At 35.7% G+C, this 23,519-nt stretch overlaps 1 protein-coding gene and 1 long non-coding RNA gene across 7 annotated transcripts in view; one reads left to right on the forward strand and one right to left on the reverse strand.

Annotated features, from left to right (window-relative positions):
* Positions 1-23,519, reverse strand: part of FGF14 (fibroblast growth factor 14) — a 636,992-nt gene that overhangs the window by 195,080 nt on the left and 418,393 nt on the right. The window contains exon 1 of one of the 5 annotated variants that reach the window (XM_077158612.1): positions 11,572-11,891. The exons of 2 other annotated variants lie outside the window; for them this stretch is intronic. In XM_077158612.1, coding sequence (XP_077014727.1) covers positions 11,572-11,764 — 193 coding nt within the window. In that variant the 5' untranslated portion in view covers positions 11,765-11,891. Of the gene's footprint in view, positions 1-833; positions 1,113-11,547; positions 11,892-23,519 lie in introns of those variants that run through there. 2 more of the 5 variants (XM_077158610.1, XM_077158614.1) reach the window with 2 other exon arrangements.
* LOC143681522 (uncharacterized) lies at positions 3,594-21,794 on the forward strand. Of its 2 annotated transcripts, XR_013174690.1 has the most exons (4): positions 3,594-3,735; positions 9,843-9,935; positions 15,170-15,240; positions 21,706-21,794. It is a non-coding gene; the product is annotated as an uncharacterized LOC143681522 (long non-coding RNA). The 2 variants fall into 2 exon arrangements; XR_013174689.1 differs by lacking the exon at positions 21,706-21,794 and having other exon boundaries at positions 15,170-15,369.

The raw sequence follows: 23,519 nt of genomic DNA on the forward strand, positions 1-23,519 counted from the left end.
AAACAAGCGAGCAATGAAGAATTTAGAGCTGATAGGTGTCTTCCAAATCGTGTCGTCCAATCTTTACATCGCATAGACATTTCCACGTATTGACAAACTTCGCCTGACTAATTAGTGGCAGAGTGAAGCCCAGAGTCAGGGTCTTGTGTGTCTGAAACCCCACTTCTTCCCATTACCCCAGAGCAGCATGCAGGGCTAGGTGTGTGTTAGAGCGAAGGGATAGCAGTAAATAATAAGGGAAGTGTGTGAAAGAGGAAATGGGGCTGAGATTTTTACCTATTTCTTACATTTCATCTTTAAAGAAAATAACAATTGGCCTACCTTAAAAGACAACAATGGGCATTTTGTGGGAAATTTTTTAAAAAGGAACAGCAGGATGAAACAATTATGAGGACACCTTGGTTAGCATTAAAAAACTGTGATGCTGCAAAATGCTGTTTCCTTTTGAAAAAGTGTAACAGGAAGTTTTAGGTTGTATACATGTTTTTAAAATAACAGTTTAAAAAATATGATTCTACAGCATAAACTGAACAGTGAAACTATGATGATAGTTAATACTACAATAAAAATAAAAATTTTCATCAATTAGAACAAAGGTACCTCACTAGTGCAAGACATTAATAACGGGGGAGTGACGTGTGAGGGAACTGTTTATTTTCTGCTCGATTTTTCTGTAAACCTATAACTTTTCTAAAAAAAATTATATTAACTATTAAAATAGGAATAGATAGGAGTACTCAAACTACCGCACCTAAGGAAATTGTGCTAAAATAATCCTTTGCTACCACTATCATAGGGCAAAAGAAAATCCTACACAGATAAGAAATTCTTACCTTCACACTGAAGTTGTAGTGCAGAAGTTGCCGAAAGTGTTTAATACTGTACTGTGGCTCTCAGTTTCACTTGGCCGTACAAAATTAAACCATCCAAAAAGTGACAATGATAACAGTTATGGGAATGTTTCAGCACCAGGGACATTTCTAATGATAAAATTCGTGTCGGTTCAGCAGCAGTAGCAAGGGAACAGGAAACCTTTTCTCATTAACGTCATAAGTTCCAACCTTCAGCAACTTTTACAACTTTTATAATTTTCCAATAGATAAAGAACATAGGTTGAAAAATAAAACTTATCATAAATGGAAATACTCCAAACCTTACGAAAATTTTTCAAAATTGCCTCATTGGCTTACTCCGAAAGAAAAGAAATTGTTGAAGCAATGTCCCTGGGCTCTTCTATTCTGTACAGTGCATTGACCTAGCGCCCACACCATTACACAGAAATGGAAAAGTGGAGCCAGAGCTGGGACACTACTTTTATGTGAAGTGGAGATTACGTCCGCATTGCCACTGATTGCAGTCACTGCAGCCACTCCCACGCTCTTCTCATATGGAACTAGAAGAATAAATAGAGGCAAACCTTGTGGCTGGCAGTCTTGCTCATCAGCAATGAATCCAGAAAGATGTTGGAATATCATGCTGAAATTTATTATTATTTAGGATCCTATTACTTAGGATTGATCTTTATTCTAAACACGTACAACCTGCATCATTCAGACCTGGGTTCAAACACTACATCTGCCAAGACTGGCATACTTGGAAAGATTACTTCATTTCCCATCATACAAGAAAATGGGAATAATACCATCTACTTTCCTGGAGAACTAAGAGAGATGTGGTATAAAAAGACACTAATCCTAGCAGGTGCAGGAAGCATGTTTGATTACTTGCCTTTAATTCGTCAGGCACAAAGCCAAACTGGTTACTTTCTGCCTTGCAAAAACTTGCCCATTTTCCTCTTCCCTCCATTTGAATCAACCCCACCCCCAGAGAGAAGGGAGTCAGCAGATGCATTAAGATTTCTCTACATCAATTTGGCCTCAGCGTGAAATTCTCCTCATGAAAACAGAAGACATCTCATTCGCTGGAATAAAGATGAGGTAATTATTGAACAATCAAAGCTACAGAAATGATTGAGGAGCTGGTGGCATTTACTTATGCAGAAAGATTTAAAAGGTTAAACAATTGTAACTTGGCCAAATGGTAAGGAGGATACAAAAGCCATGAACAAATATTTGAAGGGCATAAAGGATTCAAGGCTAGGCAGGAGTTATTTACAGAAATTTAAAGAGATAAAATGAAGCATGTGGTAGAATAAAGATACACTAAGCGATGAGATTCTGACATCATTTTCAAAATGGTCAGAATTATTAGATTCTGAAAAAAACACACAAACAATTACCGATTACCCATAGAGCATTCAAGGGTTTCCTGAAAAAAAAACAAAACTATCTTTTGTGGAAGCCACTGAATTCCATGGTTACTTAACACCTGGGGAGACTCTAACAAAAGGAGATAATAGAACTCAATGATCTACTTTTATGAGCCAACTGCCACCATTTCTAAAACCAACCAGAAGTTCTTGGTCACTCTAACAGACTTTTTTTAAAAGCAAAAAAATGCACAAATTTTTTAAAAAGTTACCCTCAGTTTATAACTAGAGCTCATAATTATGTATCTATATATAATAGGTCAATATAGACTATATTAGCATTACTTGAAACTCCAAGACATAAGTAAAAAGAAAATAGATCAGCCAAAAACTTACCACATACAAAAAATAACCAATGTTAAAATGCCCTTACTAGTTTTATGACTAATTCTATCTATATACTGCTTGACTTTGAATTATGTTTGGTATTTGGAAAATTAATCAATTTTTAATTTGTCAATTATTATTGGCTATGTTAGCAACTAAGGAGTTGGAAAACTAATGATTGTTAAACCACAATTCTTTTATTTTAATATAAAGTCAAAAATTAGAAGATTGACACAAACTATTCTCTCAAGTTATTTCATGGAGACAAGTCACTCAGATTCATCACAAATAGATGTGATGAAAAGAATCGTCTTCCCAAGTAAGGATAAGTGAGCATTGCCTTCTAATGGTACCTGAGTCATTGCATTTGGCAGTAACCAAACATGTAACATGATGGCAACAGTTAATTCATTAACACTACCCAGATAGATCGTAACTGTGAAAAGATGATTACTTGAAGAATTTGAGTGGAGGAAATGATACTTAAAAATATTTTGATGCTAACTTTATCCACATTATAGTGAAAAAAAAAAGCAAGTGAGAAATTTATTGTGAAATTTGAGTGCAAAATGATATCCAAGCAGGATAAAAACTGATAATAAATGCTTGAGTTTGACAACTCGCATGTCACTGGTGACTTTGACAAGAACTGGTGGGGACAATAACCTGGTTGGAAAGGGTTTAAGAGAGAATGGGTGGAGAGGAATTGACAATTTCTCTTTCAAGTTTTGTTGTCAAAAGACAATTGGTTCAATAGCTAAAGAGGAATCTATGACCAAGAGTGTGTTCTTTTTATAAGATGGCATATTAAAATGCTGATGAGACTAATGCTGTAGAACGTGGAAACTTTATGATACAGTAGAGAGAAGAGAATTTATTTGATTGCTGTCCCTGAGAAGAGAGATCTATTGCTCAATTTGAGGCGGTCTTAACTTAAGATAGGAGCAACAAGAGTTCATCCACAAGTCCAATAAGAAAAGAGGAGTATGTGTGTAGATCTGCATATAGGCTGGTAAAAGCAAGTGTGAGGTACTTGAAATTTTCTTTCTAGTAATCTAGTTTCTCAGAGGAATAGAAAGTAAGAAAATAGCTGACAGTGGAGATGGGTGAGAAGGTATAAGAGGTGGAAGAGAAAGAAGGTAAGGAATATTATCTAGTTAAGTGGAAATGTATTTTTTTTTAAATGTTTTAAGTGCCCACTTACTTAATGTTATTTATTGACTGAATTTAAAGTAAGACTAGTCCACGGAGCTGTGTGTTTTTCTCCTGCCCAAATCAGTTGCATAGGTGCAGGCACAAAGTAAGTGGTTGGTTTTATTAACCAGTCAATTTTACCACATAAAGTAACAAGAAAGAAAGAGTCAGATAATATAATTCAAAAAAAAATCTCCAAATAACATATAACCAGATTTGTAAAACAGTCCCAGAGTCAAATATTAATCTGTGTGCAATCTCAAAGTGCATAATGCAATTTACAAACAAGTTAGATTTGACTACATTCTGTATCACTTGTATCAGTTTTGAGAAAAATGTCTAAGAACTCATTAGAAACAGCTATGAATCCATGTTTCTGAATTAAAAGCAGCAAATACAACATGTACAGTATCTATATTTCTGTCTGCAATTTTCACGATTAATTTGTGACTCTGTAACCTTGCTGGTTTGCAATAGTATGTCATCTACAATAAGGCCAGAAAAGAAAATAATCAAAAGTATCTTCTTAGAAATATAAAATGTCTAAATATAAAGTCTAGGAAAATTAATGAAAAATTAATGAAGGATTAACATGAAAATTCATTACATACTAATCAAAACACTGCAAATCAATCCTTTTCTGAATTTCAGATCAAAGCTGCAATTTATTAAGGATATAGCACCAACATATGCCACATCCACAAACTGTTGAAAACCAAAGCTACATTTCTATGTCAAAAATGGCTTTGTAAAATATAGTCCTTATTTTTTGTGTTACTTCTTTCAATACCCACAAGTCAGTCTCTACTTCAGAGCATACTTAACATCTGCAATTTTAAAAACTTAATAATACACTAGTACACTCATCTGATCAACAGGTTTGCTGGTTGAGCATCTACTATATATTTTGAAGGGGCATAACATCCATTAATGAAGAGTTTATAATGTCATAAAGAACTGAAAGTATATAGAGTAAGGAGGGAGGATAGTGGATTTCAGGGTTATGGCTGAGTTATGTTTGAATTCTAGCTGCTCCACTTGCTAGGTGTAAACCTTCAAGTAAAACACAAATTCTCTGAGCTTCAGTTTTCTGTGCTGTAAAGGGGATGAACCTAAATAATTGAGGTAAGGAATATAAAATATATGGCAATTGAGAATTATCATTGGTTAAGAGCAGGGAGTCTGGGGAGAGTCTGGGGAGTCTGGATTTTAATTCCAGCTAGCTAGACAATTTTTAAATTTTGTGAATTTGGGCAATTTACTTGGGTTTTATGTGTTTTAGATTTCTCATTTGCAAAATGGTTGGATAATATTAATGTGTCTACCACACAGGGTTGCTGAGAGGATTAAATAGTACCCCGTAGCACAATGGGTAACAGAGAGTGTGTCATGTAGCTCATTGTTAAACACAATGTAGCCACAGCTATGTGATCTCAGTTGTCACCCTATGTCAGTGCTGCATGTGTTTTTCATTCATTCAACAAGTACTTGTTGAGTATTAGATATGTATCAGGCATTTGAGAAACACTGACTCTAAGTGGCTGCCCCAATGATCATACCATATGGATCACTATTAAACCCAGTATCAAAGAAACATAAAACACAGAACAAAACTTAGATTTTACAACAAAATTAAAATAACTGTTTTATTAAAAGAGGAATTTCCCCTGAATGACAAGGTGGCAACTGTCATAAAATGCTTAAAATCAACGTGTTCAGATTCCTACTGCCACTCCCTATTGCTATGCTCTTCTTCTTTGTAAATAGTGGCATGCTCATGTGATGTGAGCTTCTTAAAATGAACTTGGAAATTAAAATGATTATAAATAAAATAGCTAAATCAAAAGTTTTCCAGTGATGCCAACAAAGTAGGGTTGGCTCTGTATTTCAGCACTCCCTTCTAAAACGGTCTTTTACATCTTTGAGTTTAACATTATAGTGGGTTTTTTTTTTTCACTTTTTAGCCCCTGGGTGCTAAAATTACAATACTTATAAAATCACATTAATTTTCTATTATCTAAATGTCATAGTCCTTTTTGGCTAACATTTTTCACCATTTTGGGAGAAATTATATATTATAACTTGAAAGAAACCTAGAATTCTAGAATGAAATGTATACATCAGATTGAAAACTTGTTCAAGGATTGATTGAAAAATATTTCATCTAACTTTCCCTTTGCATTTCTGCCATATTTTAAATTAAACAATACAATTTAGAAGACATCATTTTACTTTGAAGAGAGGGGATATTTCATGTCCAATTTGAAAATAATTATTCTCAAAATAATATTACATATAATGTCATTATTAATTGCATGAAAGAAACTTGGGATTAAATGTAGAAGAACTATAACATTGATTTTATCAATTTGAAATATAAAATGCAATTTATACTTGGTAATGGCAAGTCCAGTTGGGGGAAGTGGGAGAAATATTGTTGACTCTGAAATCTTATATTAGGAGATGTTGAAGGATTTTTTACTAGGCAGTTGACAATGTAGTATTGACTATTTCTCAGGATACTAAAACTCAACTCAATCTATGACTCTATTTCACTCAAAGCAAACCATGTTACTTAACCTTAATCCATCCTATTTAATTTACTGTGCTATTTTGTACTTTGCTTATTGCCTCATTGTGGTGTAACCATTTTCAGGAGTCAATAGCAAATGGAAAAGGTCGAAATCATAACAATTAAGCCACCGAAAAAAATACATAGGCAGACAAGGTATGAATTATGACATAGAAAACAGGATATGAAAAATTAGCTACTTAACATTTGTTCTCAGCTTTCACTCTAATATAAAAAGCAGAAATTATGTACACACACAAAACTGCTTTTCTCTGAGTGAACCATCAGTTATCCTAAGAAAAGAAAATTCACCATCCTTCTTACAAGGTACCATGTAAGGAAAGAATTGTCTACCCTCTCAGAATATAATAATAGTAAAAAACACCACGATTCTCTGTGCTGATGTTTCAGTGCCACTATTATGTAAAAATTTAAAAAGGGGCAGTGCGACGGTGGCTCAGTGGCAAAAGTCTCGCCTACTATGCCGGAAACTCGGATTGTCTTAATAGTTATTAACTCAATATTTCCATAAAATCTCTCACCTAGAAACCGCAACTTACAAAAATATTCCTTGTTAAAAATTAGACATTTCAATTTAGAAACAACATAATTTTTATTTAACCATAATACGGCTAACAAGTATTAAAATTCTCTATCAGAAAGTTAGCAACAGGTATTATCGAAAGATACTTAGGAAACTTCCCAGGGTTATGGCCTTAGAAAACTAAAAATATCAAATTGAAAAAGAAAGTAAGGACAATACTTTTGGGGGAAATGTTTTCTGGTTTTATTTTGATCTAAACAGCCAAAATGTAGTCTTTTTAAATCTTTTTTTTTTTTTTTTTAGGCAGGCACCAGGAAACAAATCCGAGTTTCTGGCATAAGCAGGCGAGAATTCTGCCACTGAGCCACGGTAGATCCGCCCCTTTAAAAATTTTTACATGATAGTGGCACTGAAACATCAGCACAGAGAATCGTGGTGTTTTTTACTATTATTATATTCTGAGAAGGTAGACAATTCTTTCCTTACATGGTACCTTGTAAGAAGGATGGTGAATTTTCTTTTCTTAGGATAACTGATGGTTCACTCAGAGAAAAGCAGTTTTGTGTGTGTACATAATTTCTGCTTTTTATATTAGAGTGAAAGCTGAGAACAAATGTCAAGTAGCTAATTTTTCATATCTTGTTTTCTATTCATCCTGTAATTTATTTTAGGTATTATGTGTTAATAAGAAACCTGCCAAACTGCTGATTAAACATATATGAAACATAATACCATGGCTCCTATGACAAGTAGTCAAAAAAAGTAAAGTTCAAGAAAAAAAATTGCATTAGCCATAACAAAGATTTGAAAGGTTATTACCTTACAAATAATTAATAATATTTTTGGTTTAAAACCCATAATAATAATGTAATACCTTTAGGATCAAGTATTTCTTATACATCATTGCATGTAGTTTCCATTTTTTTTTGTTAAAATTTCAAAAAATAAAACTATCAGCAAACTTTTTCCCTGTGTTGTTCTCTTTCCTTAGCTAAATTAACAGATAGTCTAACTCTTAGTTTTATAAATTATTAAAGCCCTAAAGTGAGGTTGGTTATAGTCTTTAATTCTTATTAGTAACTTGAAATGTGTAATGACCCTCTAATCCTTTTTAAAAGGGATCAGTTAGATGTAAGTATTTATGGAAAATAAAAAGATATAAAAATTTGAGAAGCTCCTTTACTGCTAGAATGATCTAGGTAGCGCATGGTAGTTCAAGGACACGTTTTTATCTTTGGGCCTACTGACCTTCTTTATTCCACTTCAATTCAATGGAAGTGACTGGATTGCCCAAGGCATGGCAAACACTTAATCTAATTTGGAGGGTCTAGACTTTGCTCTTACCTACAACCTGCTTAAAATGTGTAACCACTTAATTATTAGATATAAATAGCATAATGATGTATAAAATCCCACTAGAGGATTACTTAATTCTAAGGAATGAAGGAAGACTTCTCAGAGGATAGCATCTTCTCCAGACTTTAAAAAAGTGAGGATAATTTCAAAAGGTAAAGACAGAAATGGGGAGAGAATTCTGGGCAGAGTGTAAAATGCAAAGACAATTTGAAAGTACGTGGCTAATTTGGAGGAGATGGAATGGTGGCTGATCTATGGAGTGTGGGGTGAGGAAGGATAGAGGAAAATGAAGCTGGGAAAGTGGGATAGAGTCCCACTCCCCCACCATCACAATTAATAGCAATGTTGCACATTTCTGTCCTGCACGATTCAATTGGTATAAATAACATGCTTCTATGGGAAAGGGGACAGGTGAGGGTAAGGGTTATGTTTCCAACTCAAAGTGCATAGGTAAATATTAGTTATACTCTTTACATAAATAAATTACAACTTCAGAGTGTTAAAAAGGAAAAAAAAAACCTTTTTAAAATAAATGTATAAGCACCCTTCTCCAAAACACAAAAAGTAGAACAACTCTTCATTCGGTTTACATATATGTCAAAATGTGTTCTACTTGATGATGTACTTAAAGTTTCCACACCTATTTCACTTCTCCCTGTAGGCTAAGGTTTTAGCCACCTTGGAATCTTTTTTTTTTTTTTTTTTTTCTCTTTGGGGTACGCTGCACTTCTTGGATCCACCTTGGAATCTTTACATACACATCGATTGCTCTTTTCAACTGCTCTTCAAACATCAGCATCTTTCTCAGATGTCAGCCCTCAATTTAAAGATTTCACTGTGGCCCACCTTCACTGCTTGAGGTAATTAGGTTTGTGATGAGGCTCCAAAACAAGCTATTTACTTGCTAGTTCTGGAGAATTTTGTATTTTGCAATCTATTAATACGTTCCTTTACAAACCTCATAGTTTTCTACCCCATGCTTGTTAGCTTCATGATGGAAGGGATTTCATTTGTTCTTTTCACCACTGTACATCTAATACCTAGAATAGGTATTGGCATATTGTAAGAATTCAATAACTATTTTGTCAAAGTAACAGTTTTTAAACATAAGGATATAAAAAACTGTCATACTTAAAACTTAGATTTTTAAATTAACAAATGCAATTGTAAAAATTTACCAAGGGGCACTTACTGTGCAAAATATGAGTATTTTAGGAAAAGTTAAATATGCTTTAAAACATTGCCTAAAAGACTATTTTAATAAGGAAATAATTATAGAAATATATATGTATTATATACCAACATAGTCATAATTCCACATAATTTAATTATGTGCATATAACTTATAAGCTATAAAGTGTTAATATTTGTTTCGCTTAAAATCAGTAATTCTAATAAATTATTTTCTGTTTAATATTTGACAGATATACCTATAGTTTGTTCTCACTAAAGAATATATTTTTGGTATGAAGTATATAAGAAAAGACTTGGATGAAATTTCCTTCTAACCTGTCTTCTCTTCCATTCTCCTACCAAAAAGGTAGTTAAACTAACCTCAATTACATATTTTTTTCTTTCAGAACAGATGGGCATGAGTAGCATTTTGAACTCATGAATGCTAACAGAGCAGTCAGGATCAAAAATGGAGAAACAAGACAATTTGGAGAGCTCAGGTATCTTTCTATATCTGGAGAAAAGTATACACCCAACTTAAAATTCAGAAGTACAAAGCAAACCCCTTTTACCACCCAATGTGACAAATATGACATATTCACTGCCCATACAGATAAAATTATCTACTGGAGATATATTTAAAGTATACACTGAACAAGTTTTAATCATTACTTAAAATAAGGTTATTTCGAAGAGAATATACCCATTAACCTATGCTATATAGTAAATTTGGAGCACTACCTGGTGAAAACTGTTTTCCCAAAAATAACCTGTTTTTTTTTTAGGGAAATAAGATGAGATGCAAACAATTTAAGTCAATTTAAGATTGATCCTGAGAGCCAATAATCTCCAATTTCTAATTGTGTCCTTTTTTTAAATTTTGCTTTAGCTTTAGCTTTTTTTCAAAACAAGTATTAAAACTTAGATTATAATTCTGTTAAGTATGTCCACACACATTCACATATATACACACGTGTGTCATATGCTTCTCTTCCTGTCTTTGAAACAACAGAGCATTTAAAACAAACACAGCTGGGTACCGAGATATAATGTGCTGGGCAAACATATACCCTTATTAACATAAATATATTCTTTGATGTTTCCTGCCAAGCCCACTTGGTTATGAAAAGCAGGCAATCCCCATTTCTAGCACAGAACACCCCACATGCTCCCCAAACAACCACCCTTAGCAACTGGACATTGAGAAAAGCAGAGAGAGAAACAAAAGCTGCTGGGCTCCTTCTGCTGAGGTGTTTTCTTCTCAGACCCTGACATTTTAAAAACAGTGAAAGAAGGTCATGCTGGGCACTAGTTGTTTCTCCAGAAATGCATATAGTAAGGCAACTATTCTAGTCATCTTTATGTAGTAAACGCTTGTTTTGTCTCATTTAACTCGCTGGTCTTTGAATTAAATCTGACACACGTTGGGAATTGATACCTCACCAACCCCCCAATCAAGTAAGTCTTATTCTTCTTTACTCACTGCCCCTTCCCCCTTTCCCATCACAAAATTTGACTGAGGGGCTTCAGAGCTCTCAATGCTGCCAGCTAACCTGCCTTTTGGAAAATCTCATGACATCCTTTTACTCACTTTGGTTTACACTAGCCCACAGTAAGGATTAAGACACCTCGCCAAGGTCTGGGAGCTAAGGAGGTGTCCAGAAGCCCTGGAAAACCAAGTTGGACCAGACAAAGAAATTCCTAACAGCTGGAAACCAGACAGGGCCCAGCGAAGAGGAAGGAAGATCCTCTGCCAGGTTTTAGGGTCAGGAAGCGACCCAGTCTAAAGCTCTCTTCACAGGGAAGCAAGACCTTCAGAGGAACAACATAGGTTCTGGGACTCAGCCCGCGTGAGACTGAGAGAGCAAGAGGCTGGCAGCGAGGAGCCGGCCAACTTGGCAGTTCCTGGAGGGGTTGAGTTTTCAGTGGTTACAGGTTGCCTGAGAGCAGGTCCCAGCTCCCTCAAGAAGGCGCTCAGGGAGCCCCTAAGGGGAGACCTGGAAGGGAAGAGGAGGGTGAAAGGGGGCGAGGAGTGGGGGGAGAAGAAAGGAGGAAGGGAAAGAAGCCCGAAGAGACTCCAAGCGGGAATTTGAGAGACATCCGAGAGCGCACCTCCCAACAGTGATCCCCACAGACCTTGGCGCCGCAACCTGCGCTTCTTGAGGCCGAAGATGCGCACTTTGGAGAAGATATCCACCAGGTTGCCGTTGCAGAGCCCGCGGTTCTTGCTGGGGCTGCTCCGCCTCCTGCTGGCAGACGGCCGGTCCCAGTGCTGCTCCCGCGCCTGCCGCTTCTGGCGGATCAAGCCGCTGGCGATGGCCGCAGCCATGGTGGCCCAGGGCAGGAAGCGGGGACCGAGGGAAGGGGCGGTGGGGGGACCGGAGAAGGAAGGACGCAGACCGCGGCTCTCGAAAGTAGACAGGGGAAAGGCCGGAGGGGTTAAGGAGAGGCGTAGGGCGTTCAGTCCCGACTAGGACCCATGGCCCTCTCGGCGGAGCGCGAAGCCAGGCGCGCAAATGCGCCCCGGGCGCAGCGCTGCGAACCTGGGCAGCCCGAGCTCGTGTCCACCGCGCCGGTCGCTTCAGGGGCCGGGAGTGGGGCGGTCGCTGCCGGCTCCGCCAGTCACCACGCGCCGCCCGAGCCCTCCCGGGGGTGCGCCGCCACCACTCCTGCTGCCTTCTTGCCCTACCCGCCTCCCGGACGAGAAGTAGAGCCCGGAGCCTCCTGCCCGGGGCAGGGGATGAAGAAGAGGTCTCGTCAGTGTCTCTGCGCGTCCGCCGGGCTGTTAGGTGCCCAGCGGCGGGTTGCACTGCCGCGGTTGCCGCCCGCTCTCGGCTCCTGCCAGGGATTGTGAAGTGCTTTGGAGCTCAGCGTCTGGAGAGAGCAGTCTTCTTCCTGGAGATCGCTAATCGAAGTCCTCCATTCCCACCCACTATATACCCCCACCTAGTCCCTCTTCCATGTCTTTCTTCAGAAAAGAAAAAGAAAAAAATGTATGTAATGATTTAAAAATTAAAAAGAAAGCTAAATGGATTGCTGGGGATGAGGATACAAAGATGCTAAGCCAAAGAAGGTGCAATTGAATATCGGTGCGTTTTTTTCTTAGAGGAAACGTGCTGGTTTCGGAGGCTTCGGTGGCTTAGCTTGGGGCTTTGGGATCTTAACGTGGTTCCTGCTCCACAGAAACTCTGGGCTGCGGTTGGCGGGCGAGGCGGTTTCCGCCCTCCAGGCTAATCTCTTCAACCAGAGTCCCCCCACCCTGAGAAAGAGGAGGGGAGGAAGGGAGCCTGGGAGGGAGAAGAGTGTGTCCTGAGGAGGGAGGTGCCTTTACTCCTCACCTAGTCTACCCAAACTTGCTGGACTCTCCCTTCCGGTGCTAGGAAGGATAGGCTTGTCTTTTTGAAACAGTGACATAGAAAAAAGGAGGGAGCGGAGGAAGGAGAGAAGGTGTGACAGGGTGGTATGGAAAGACCCCTTTCTAATTTCTCACTCTAGCAGTTGGAGGAGGAGATGACAGTAGCTGTAGCTGCTGCAAAACAGCTGCTGGATAGTATTTTACACCCAACAGAATATTGAAAAAGTCACCGTAGAAATACTAAACGTGGAGGATCACAGCATTCAGGGAATGTTTGGGCATCCCTGAGTCTGTTTCCCTTGGAGAGAGGCTTTGACAGGGAACAAAACGATAGGAATAGTGTCTGAAATCAACTACAACAGCCACTACCTCCTGACCTTGTCTCGATATTGGTCTGCCTCAGCTGAAAACATGAAGGTCCGAGATGAAGAAAGGGTGTGGAAAGTACCCGAGAAAAGGAGGTTGGGAGAGAAGTACTTCATGCTTGGATGAATACAGAGCTCGTTTCTAGGTTACACCTTGAGTGACAGAACCAAGTGCAGCTCTTGCTTGTACAGCCTTTCTACTTTTCCTACTCTTTTAACACTGTTTTGGCTATCATCACAGGAAGGTAAAGACAAAGAAAGCAAAATCTAGACTTTTGCAACCCAGTGTGAAGGACAGAAGGAAGAAGACATATTTGGTAATCAAAGGATATAAAGGTCACTTCTTCAGCTACTGCTTTAGATCTGCAAAGAGGAGAGGTACACCTACACAGGCAGCTCTGGAGCAGTTCTAAAACAACACAAACTTTTTCTTTGTCACAGGAATAGGCACTTGTAAAGTACTACAAAGACTCACAACCAGGCAAGTGGGAGAAGTGGAACTAAGTGTTGATTACAGGGAGGCTTAGACACTTTCTGCGCTAAAGCATTTATCCACAACCTCTCAATGTAAGCAATTACTACCCTACTGCTAGTTGTTATATTTACTACATATTTACCAAAAAGTCCTCTTTTGGGAAGAGAATTTATTCTGAAGGAGCATGTAGATTTGCGTCCAATGTACACATCATTTATCTTAGGATTACATATATCATTTAATAGTAAATAATGTACCCTGTAAGCTTATTTCCCTTTCCTTGCTATTTAGTCATTTCTTCAAAATACCACAAATATTAGAAGGAATATGCAGATATATTTTCCAAAAAAAATGCACAATCCCTATCTACCCACAATATAGTAAAAGGAAAAGAGGAACAGGTGCATGCTCATTATATTTCAGTGTGTCATCATTTTATTTTATATTTCATATGTCTTTGCTTTTTCATTTTTAGTGAGTGTGTATTTATGCTGTGTTACCATGTCTCTTTAAAAAGAGGAGGCCATCTACAGAGAGATGGATATAACTAATAGGATGGCAACAAAAGCACATCTTATTTTGTTTAAAGCACATCTTATTTTTTTTTAACTCACTGAACTAAATCCTACTGAACATAGAGTTGCTACTTCTGGCTTCCACCATTGAAAACGGCCATTTGAACATTTTAGAAATTCTGGATTGGAATTTCAGAATGATTTTAAAAATCAAAGCAAGTAGATTTACCTGAGGTTTTTATAGTTTTTTCCAAAGAAGCAAAATTTTAAGTGTAGTGATTAAACTTAGTTCCATTCCCTTAACCAAAATAACCTAGTTTTGTTTTTAAAGAGGTTTATTTTTAAGCTTTATATTCCCCAACTACTTAATTTGAAAAGGATGAGATTAAGCTTCTTGTTATTATAGTTGTGTCATTTTCTTTCCAAAGAATTTCTTATACTGAAAATTTTCCTCCATTCCTTGAATAATTAGGGATGTCTGGTTTTGGCTTTTTCATACCCCTTCCTTCATTTTTTTTTTAACAATCTCCAGCTGAGCCATGTTTCAGCACCGCGGACAGAGATCCCGTCCGAGTTCTTAGCTCTTCAAGCCCTAGCAAGTTCCTTTGAACGTGGGGAGCTGGTTATGAGAATCTGGTTACACTCTTCCCTTAAAAGCAGTTTTCCACCTTATTTTTTTGCAAGGTGCAAAGGAAATTAATCCTCACACATTCCCCTGACATTAATAACACACCTGGGGCACAAAGCCTTTCAGCTTTTTGATAAGCGAGAAATACTCTCTGTTTTCCTTTCCTTATGCATTCGAATCCCAGATGCAGCGCCCAGAACAGGAGAAACCGTCAGTCTCAGGCGGTCTATTCAGATTGTGAATTTTAGAAGCCTTTAGCGGTCGTTTCTATTCTACGTGTCTCCCTCTTTTCAGGGAGCATGGGGTGGAGGGCAGCATGGGAATAATTAAGGTCTTTTAGCTTAATCCCTGTGATTTTCCTCTTACCTCTCAAAAATGCTGTTTGGTTGTTTACAGACAGAGCTAAGCGAAAGAAAACTCAAGAGAGCCATCTGCTGTCTTATACTGTGATACAAGCATGTGCAAAGGTAGAGTGAAAATCGGTTCCAAGTGGGAGAACACCAACCCATATGTTGTTAAAACCTGGAAAATAATTTCTCACTCAGAATATTCTCAGAGCTATTAATTTCGTCTTTGAATGCATTCGAATAAATAAAAATGACCTGTGCTGTACAGGCCTATGGATTTTTTTTATTTTAAATTTTTATTCTAGTAACATATATATAATTAAAATTTCCCCTTTTCAACACATTAAAATATAGAATCACTGGTGTTAATTACATTCACAGTGTAGTTAACCATCACCATAACCACCATCTATTACCAAAATCTTCCATCTCCCAAACAGAAATTCTGTACCAATTAAGCATTAACTCCCTTTCCCTGCCCCCAGCCCAGCCCAATAGCCTATATTCTAGGTTCTTAATCTATAAATATGCTTACTAATAATTTAAATTAGTGAGTTCATACAATATTTTAATCTTTGTTGTCTGGTTTATTTCACTCAATATAATGTCTTTCAGGTTCAATCCATGTTATAACATATATCAGAACGTCACTCCTTTTTATGGCTGAAAATATTCCATTTTAAGTATACACTACATTTTGTTTATCATTCATCAGTTGATGGACACCTGGGTTGCTTTCCTCTTTTGGCAATTTAAAATAGTGCCTTGGTATTTTTCTGTTTAATTATGTTTTTTTATCTGTTTAATTCCCTGCTTTCAATTATTTGGGGTATGTACATAGAAGTGGAATTACCAAGTAATATGCACATTCTATACTTAACATTCTGAGGAACTATTTTCCACAGCTTGTACACCATTTTACATCCCTACCAATAATGAACACGTGTTTCTATTTCTCCACATCCGCCCCAATATTTGTAATATTCTATTTTTCAATAGTTGTTATTTTAGCATGTGTGAAATATGTGAGAAATAGTGTCTCGTTTTGGTTTAGATTTGCATTTCACTAATGGCTAATGATGTTAATCATCTTTTCATGTGCTTCTTTTGCCATTTGTGTATCTACTTTTGAGAAATGTCTATTCAAGTATTTTTACCCATTTTAAAATTGCCGTGTTTGCCTTTTTGTTGCTGAGTTGTAGGATATCTTTACTTTTTCTGTGGTTTCTTTATCAGATATATGGTTTCCAAATATTTTCTCCTATTCTGTAGGTTGGCTTTTCACTTTCATGATGAAGTCCTTTGATGCCCAAATGTTTTCAATTTTGAAGAAATCCCATTTATCTATTTGTTGTTTTTTTGCTCATGTTTATGGTGTAAAGTCTAAGAAATCATCGCCTAAACACAAAGCTCTGAAGATGCTTCCCTATGTTTCCTTCTATGAGTCTTATAGTTTTAGATCTTATACTAGGTCTTTGATTCATTTTGAGTTACTTTTCGTGTATGGTGTGAATTAAGGACTCACTGTAATTCTTTCACATAAAAAATCAGTTCCCTGGCACCATTTTTGGAAAATACTTTTCTTTTTTTTCCCCACTGAGGAGAATTAGTGCTCTTTTCAAAACCATTGAGATGAGGGTTTTTTCCTCAGTACTGTATTCTATTCCATTGGTCTATCTGCTTTCTTTGTCTTGATACCATGCTGTTTTTATTAATGTTGCTTTGAAATAAGTTTTAACTTTGGAAAGTGTGAGTCTTCCAATTTTGTTCTCCTTTTTCAAAATGGTTTTGGCTATTTAGGGTGCCTTAAACTTCCATATAAATTTGATGATTTGATTTTCCATTTCTGAAAAAATAAAAAAAAGTCTAATGAAACTTTGTGATTCCATTGAATTTGTAAATCACTTTGGATAGAATTGAGATCATAACAATATTAAGATTTCCAATCCATGAACACAGAATGTCCTTAAATTTCTTTAGGTCATCTTTGAGTTTTTTCAGCCATGTTTTGTTATTTTCCATGTAAATGTTCATTACAGTCTTCATGAAATTTATTCCTAAATATTTCACTCTTTTAGCTATATTGTAAATAAACATTTTTTTCTGATACCCTTTTCAGATTATTCATTACCAGTATATAGAAGCACTACAAATTTATACCTATTGATATGGTACCCTGGCCACTTTGAATTTGTATAGATTTTACAGAATTTTATATTTATATATAAATGCAGTGTATAATATCATATATATATATGTATATAGCAAGTGACAAGTATATATAAATATGTCACTTTCTAACAGGGAAAGTTTTATTTCTTCCTTTCCTATATGGATTCCTCTTATTTCTTTCTCTTGCCTAACTGCAATGGTTATAAGTTCCAGTATAACATTGAATAACAGTAGTTACAGTGGGCATTCTTATATTGTTTTTAGCTTTCAGGCTATTGCCATTGAGTATGATGTTGGCTATGGATTTATCGTATTATCCCTTTATCGTGTTGAAGAAGTTTCTTTACATTCCTAGTTTTCTAAGCGTATTCATGAAGAAGGGGTGCTCAATTTTGTCAAATGCCTTTTTTGGGGTCAATTGAGATGATCATGTGCTTTTTGTTCCTTTGTTCTGTTAATGTGATATATTACATTAATTGATTTTCTTGTGTTAAACTACCTTTGCATTCCTGGGAAAAAATGCCTCTTGATCATGTTGTACAATTCATTTAATTTGCTGTTGAGGATTTTTTGCTTCCATATAAGTAAGACTACTGGTTGGTAATTCTCTTTTCTTATGGTATCTTTATCTGGCTTTGGTATTAGGGTGATGCTAATCTCATAGTATGAGTTAGGAAGTATTTCTTCCTTTTCAATGTTTTGGGTGATTTGAGCAAGATCGATATGAATTCTTCTCGAAATGTTTGGTAAAATTCACTAGTGAAACCATCTGGTTCTGGGTGTTTGTTGTTAGGAGTTTTTTTATTATTATTACTGATTCAGTCTCTTTCCTTGTTGTTGTTCTCTTGAGATTTTCTATTTCTTCTTGAATGATGTAGGTAGTTTGTATTTCTAAGAATTTGTCCATTCATGAAGTTTATCTAATTTCTTTGCATAGAGTTGTTCATAGTATCCTCTGATAATTATTTTCATTTCTGTGCAGTAAGTACAGTCTTCCCTTTCATTGCCAATTTTAATTATTTCTTTTTTTTCTTTGTCTAGATCTAACTAAAGCTTTGTTGATTTTATTGCTCTTTTCAAAGAATCAACCAGTGGTTTTGTTGATTCTATTTTTTTTTTCTCAATTCCATTTATCTCCACTCTAATCTTTGTTACTTCCCACATCTCCTTACCTAGGGTTAATTTTTTCCTACTATTCCTCAATCCTTCTGTTGTGAAGTTATGTCTCTGACTGGAAATCATTCTTCTTTTTTGGCATAAGCATTTAGAGCTATAAATTGCCTTTTCATTACTGTGTTTGCTACATCAAATTAGTTTTAGTATGTTGTATTTTTGTTTTTCTTAAGCTCATGATATCTTTTAATTTACCTCTTTTTTTCTCTTTGAACCCATTGGCTGTTTAAGTGTGTGTTGTTTAATTTCCATATATTTGTGAATTTTCCAGTTCTCTCTCTTATTTTTTTCTAGTTTCATTCCATTGAGGTTGGGGAAGGTACTTTGCATGATTTCAAAATTTTGGAATTTATTGAAAGACAGGTTCACTGGATATAAAATTCCTGGTTGGCAATTGTTGTTTTTTAGCACTTCAAATATTTTCCCCCACTTTCTTGCCTGAATGGTTTTTGATGAGAAATCTGTCCTTAATCTTTTAGGGGTTCTCTTGAAAACATGCTGCTTTCTTCTTAAATCTTTTAGAACTATCTCCTTATTCTTGACATTCAACAAGTTTAAATACTACATGCATGTGTATGACTCTCTTTGAGTATATCCTTTTGGGGGATAATCAGGTTTCTTGTTTGTGCATATTCATTTCTTTCATTAAATTTGGGAAGTTTTCTTTCATTATTTTTTCAATATTCTTTCTGTCTCTTTTGTTCTTTCTTCTCTTTCTGCTTCTCATACAGTGCATTTATTGGTATGCTTGATGGTGTATACTACAGGTCCCTTAGGCTCTGTTCACTTTTTTTCATTCTTTTTTCTTTCTGCAAATCAGCCTGAAACATTTCAGTGGTCTTGCCTATGAATTCACTGATTCCTTCTTCTGCTCTGTAATCTTTTGTTGAAACCCTCTTGAGACTTCTTCATTTCAGTTGTTATGTTCTTCAACTCCAGTATCTCTGTTTAGTTCCTTTTTAAACTTTCTATCTCCTTATTGAGATTCTTATATTGTTCATTCATTGTTTTCCTTATATCTTTGAGCATATTGAGGATCAGTTTTTTAAAGTCATTAGCTTGTCAATGTCTTTTATTCTTTGTTGATAGTTTCTGGATTTTTATCTTGTTCCTTTGGATGGACCATCATTTCTATTTCTTTGTTTGTCTTATAATCTTCTGCTACACACCCTACATTTTAATATTCTAAAGTGTTAGCTCTGTAATTTGGTCTCTGAATTACTTGTTCCTTAGGTTCGTATCTTGCTATTGATATAAAAGAGACTTCCTTGAGTGTGAAGAGCTAACAAAAACAAACAATCCAATCCATAAAACACCTTTCACAATCTTTTCAAATTGCCTCTGCTTGTCTGGTATTCTCCTTTAGAGTTTATCCCTCCTATCATGAAAATCAGCCCAAGGCAAAGGTGAAGTGCAGGTGCTTCTCTGTGTTTTTGGGGGCTTGCATCTTGCCCTAGGTTTGTTCACGGCCTTAGTGAATCTCCTATTTACAGGAATTCAAATTCCACTTCTATTTCCAATGAATTATATTTTCTCCTCTTCCTGGGTGATCAATTATATGACATAAAGCAGGTAATCCTTCAACCCAGGCTACTTTAATTCTTTCTTACAATGCCTTAGCTGGCTGCAAGCTGCTTCTGTCTGCAAAGAAATTTCTAGCAGGGCAAGCCAGGGAAGAGTTATCTGGTTCAGTCTTTCAGCCTGACATCTGATAGGTTGGCATCAACATACAGGCACCCCAGTATGTGCATAGGGCTTATTTTGTTCCCACCATAACATGGCCAGGGATTCACAGTGGGAGTGCAGGATGGCTGTTCAAAGCACCAGGGAGGGGAGGCCAAGAAGCCAGCAAGAGTGCCCTGAGTAGTCCCTATCAGGTTTTTAAAACTGTGTTTTCTTGATTCAGCACTCACTCAGTTACTACAACCCTTTAATTGTCTTCCAGAATTTTGAGAAAGATGCCTCTGCAGTTTTTGATAGTTGTCCAAAATATTCTGTGGGGGAATGGCACCCTGAAGTATCTTATGCTGTCAGCTTGGTCACATTGCAGCACTTACAACTTTTAAAAATTTTATATATTTTCCTTATTTATTCTGGCTTTCTTCCTCTTTGAAAATATAATCCAATATGAGTACAAATTTTGTTTCATATGTTTATTGCCACATTTTCCTTTGCATAAAATAGTGCCAGAGCCAGAGTAAGCTCTAAATAAATATTTGTTTTTTTAATAAAAGAATTGAGAAATTGGATATAGAGACAGACAGATAGATAGTTAATATCAAATGAGTGGAACAGAAAATCTCGCTATGCTCAGCTCAAGCTCATGATGCTTGATCTCTTTATGCACCAATACATTTAAAATTCTCTATTTGGATTACAAACACTCTCACCTCAATAAATAGCATATAGTGAGAACACTTTAGCCTTAGCTTGATGGTTTAAGCTCAACATAACAGAACATGCAATTTGAGTTCTGGATTCCAACAGTGAAATCGTCAGGCTTACTGAAGGATGTGAAACTAATTCCCCTTGAATTGGAGAGGACTATACTACTTATCTTTGTGACACCTTCCACTCCTCACCGTTTTCTAGCTTTCTGGCTGCCAATATAAATTTACAGTTGTCCCTTTTCAAATTTCCTGTATCTACTTCATAGTATATTTGGAAACCAAATAAATCAGCAATTAATTGTTATAATTATCGACAAATATAAATGTAAATGAATTCTGAGAAGAGGTTATACAAACAAGAAACAACCTTATTATTTCAAAGTTGAGAGGTTATTTTGAAGGCTATTCTTACGCATTATATAGATATCCTCTTTTTACTTTAAGGTGTATTAGAATGGCTAGAGGAAAGTGCCTGAAACTGTAAAGCTGTGTTCCAATAGCCATGTTGCTTGTAAATGATTGTATAATGATATAGCTTTTGCAATGTGACTGTGTGATTGTGAAAACCTTGTGTCTGATGCTCTTTTTATCTACTGATGAACAGATGAGTAAAAAAATACATAAATAAAAAATAAATAAATAATAGGGGGAACAAATGTTAAAGTAAATTGAGTAGATTGAAATACTAGGATCAATGAAAGGAAGTGGTAAGGGGTATAAGAAAAAAAAGGGGGGGAACAAAGGTTAAAAAATATTAGGTAGAGGGAAATACTAGTGGTCAATGAGAGGGAGGGGTAAGGGGTATGGTATGTATGAGTTTTTTCTTTTTTCTTTTTATTTCTAATTCTAGGGTGATGCAAATGTTCTAAGAAATGATCATGGTGAAGAAGATACAACTATGTGATGATATTGTGAGCCACTGATTGTATACCAAGTATGGAATGTTCATATGTTAAGAATGTTTGTGTTTATATGTTGTTTTGTCAATAAAAATATTTTTTAAAAAAGAAACAGCCTTACTGATATGGATTTTATTACTAAAGAAGCATTATCCCCTTGCCTTCTGCTTTTTATGATGTTCTTGATCATTTTAGTGCAGAGATTGTTTGAGTTCCATGGTTTTTGCATGATTTATTAAGCTTTTTGCATGATTTTCTAAAAACAGTGCCTAAATTTCTTTTGCATTTTTACTTCAAATAAATAAAATTATCCAAAAAACGTATTCTATAACTTAATGTCTGTGTTAAATGCTACAACTTCTTAGTTTCCACAAAGTAACAATTTGCCTATTTTTCTTTCATTTCTGACAATTTCAACTTTCCCTAATTAATCAGATCTAAGAACCCATTGATTGTGGGATGTACCATTATTTTAGGTACCGCCTGAAACAAAAATTAAACACTGTCTGTTAAACTACGTCATGCCATAGATTATAAGATGCATATCAGCTTCAAAGATGTTTATACATAAAAAATGCATCTCAGTATCAATGGAATATGGCATAATAGCACTATATAAGTCTACATATGGCAGTTATACACTTGCTAAAGTTGTTATACCCATATTTTATTCAGACACCTCACATTCTTTAGGTCAAAAGAAAATTTTAAGTGCTTCAGGGCATCTGTCTTTTAAATGTCTTTGTTTTTTGATTTTGTTGTTGTTTTTAATTTCCTTCTTTCCCTAGTTGCTCTGAACTGAAGAAGTGCACGGGGGTAGAAACAAATAGTACTCAAATAATCCCTTTTCAATATTTGATCATCCCTATATAGTGAGCTACTCATTTTGTTTTGGCCCATGGTTTCCTTTGTAAACCAATCACTTTTGAATGTTTTAAACATTTCCTAAATTAAGGATAAGTCATATGGGGCCAACATTATTTTTTCACAAGTAGATTATTATAAACTAATTTAAGGTGAGCTTGAGTAACATTAAATAGGATATATTGAGGTTTATCCTCTATTGTATCTTGGTTCTACTTGAAAATGTATGAGATACTTCTGGGAATGTAGTCAATAGTGATGTCTCTTTTTGTTTTTTAATCATTTGGAAGAACATCAAAAAGTAATGCTGTTACTATGTAATCGGGACAAATTCTCAACTAGTTAATTAAGAGTGAATGTCTATCCACTCCTTAAAGTTCAAATTCAAAATTACATTTTATTTTCCCTGTGATACTATTAATGACATACTATAAATTCAAAGAATAATATAAATGAAAGTTAAATTACATCAAATTATATTTTAAAGAAGTAAGTGATTACATTAATGTTATGACAGTCTTGTTGATTCATTTCTCTGGATATATTTACTGCTAATATGCTACAGATTTCCATCTATTAAAAAATCTGCAAGGACTATTATTGTGATTTAATATTTTGATTCAATAGAGAAAAAATAGAAACTATTGGTACCAAAATCTTATGAACATTCTTCCCTATAGAAGCAATACCAGATTGATACTAGCAGATGGCTTAGTTTTACAAATCTAGTATATTTTTTAAATCTAGATAATATGTTACAAAAATATCCTCAGTGGCTTCCAGCTTTCTGTGTTAAAATGAACGCAAAATGTACGTAGTTTTCATTTCAGAACTGTGAGCAGTGACTTCTTTCCTTATCTAAATCAGTCAGTGAGAGATTATAATACCATCAAGTGATGAT

Source organism: Tamandua tetradactyla, chromosome 4, assembly GCF_023851605.1.
Source record: "Tamandua tetradactyla isolate mTamTet1 chromosome 4, mTamTet1.pri, whole genome shotgun sequence".
Lineage (NCBI taxonomy): Eukaryota > Metazoa > Chordata > Mammalia > Pilosa > Myrmecophagidae > Tamandua > Tamandua tetradactyla.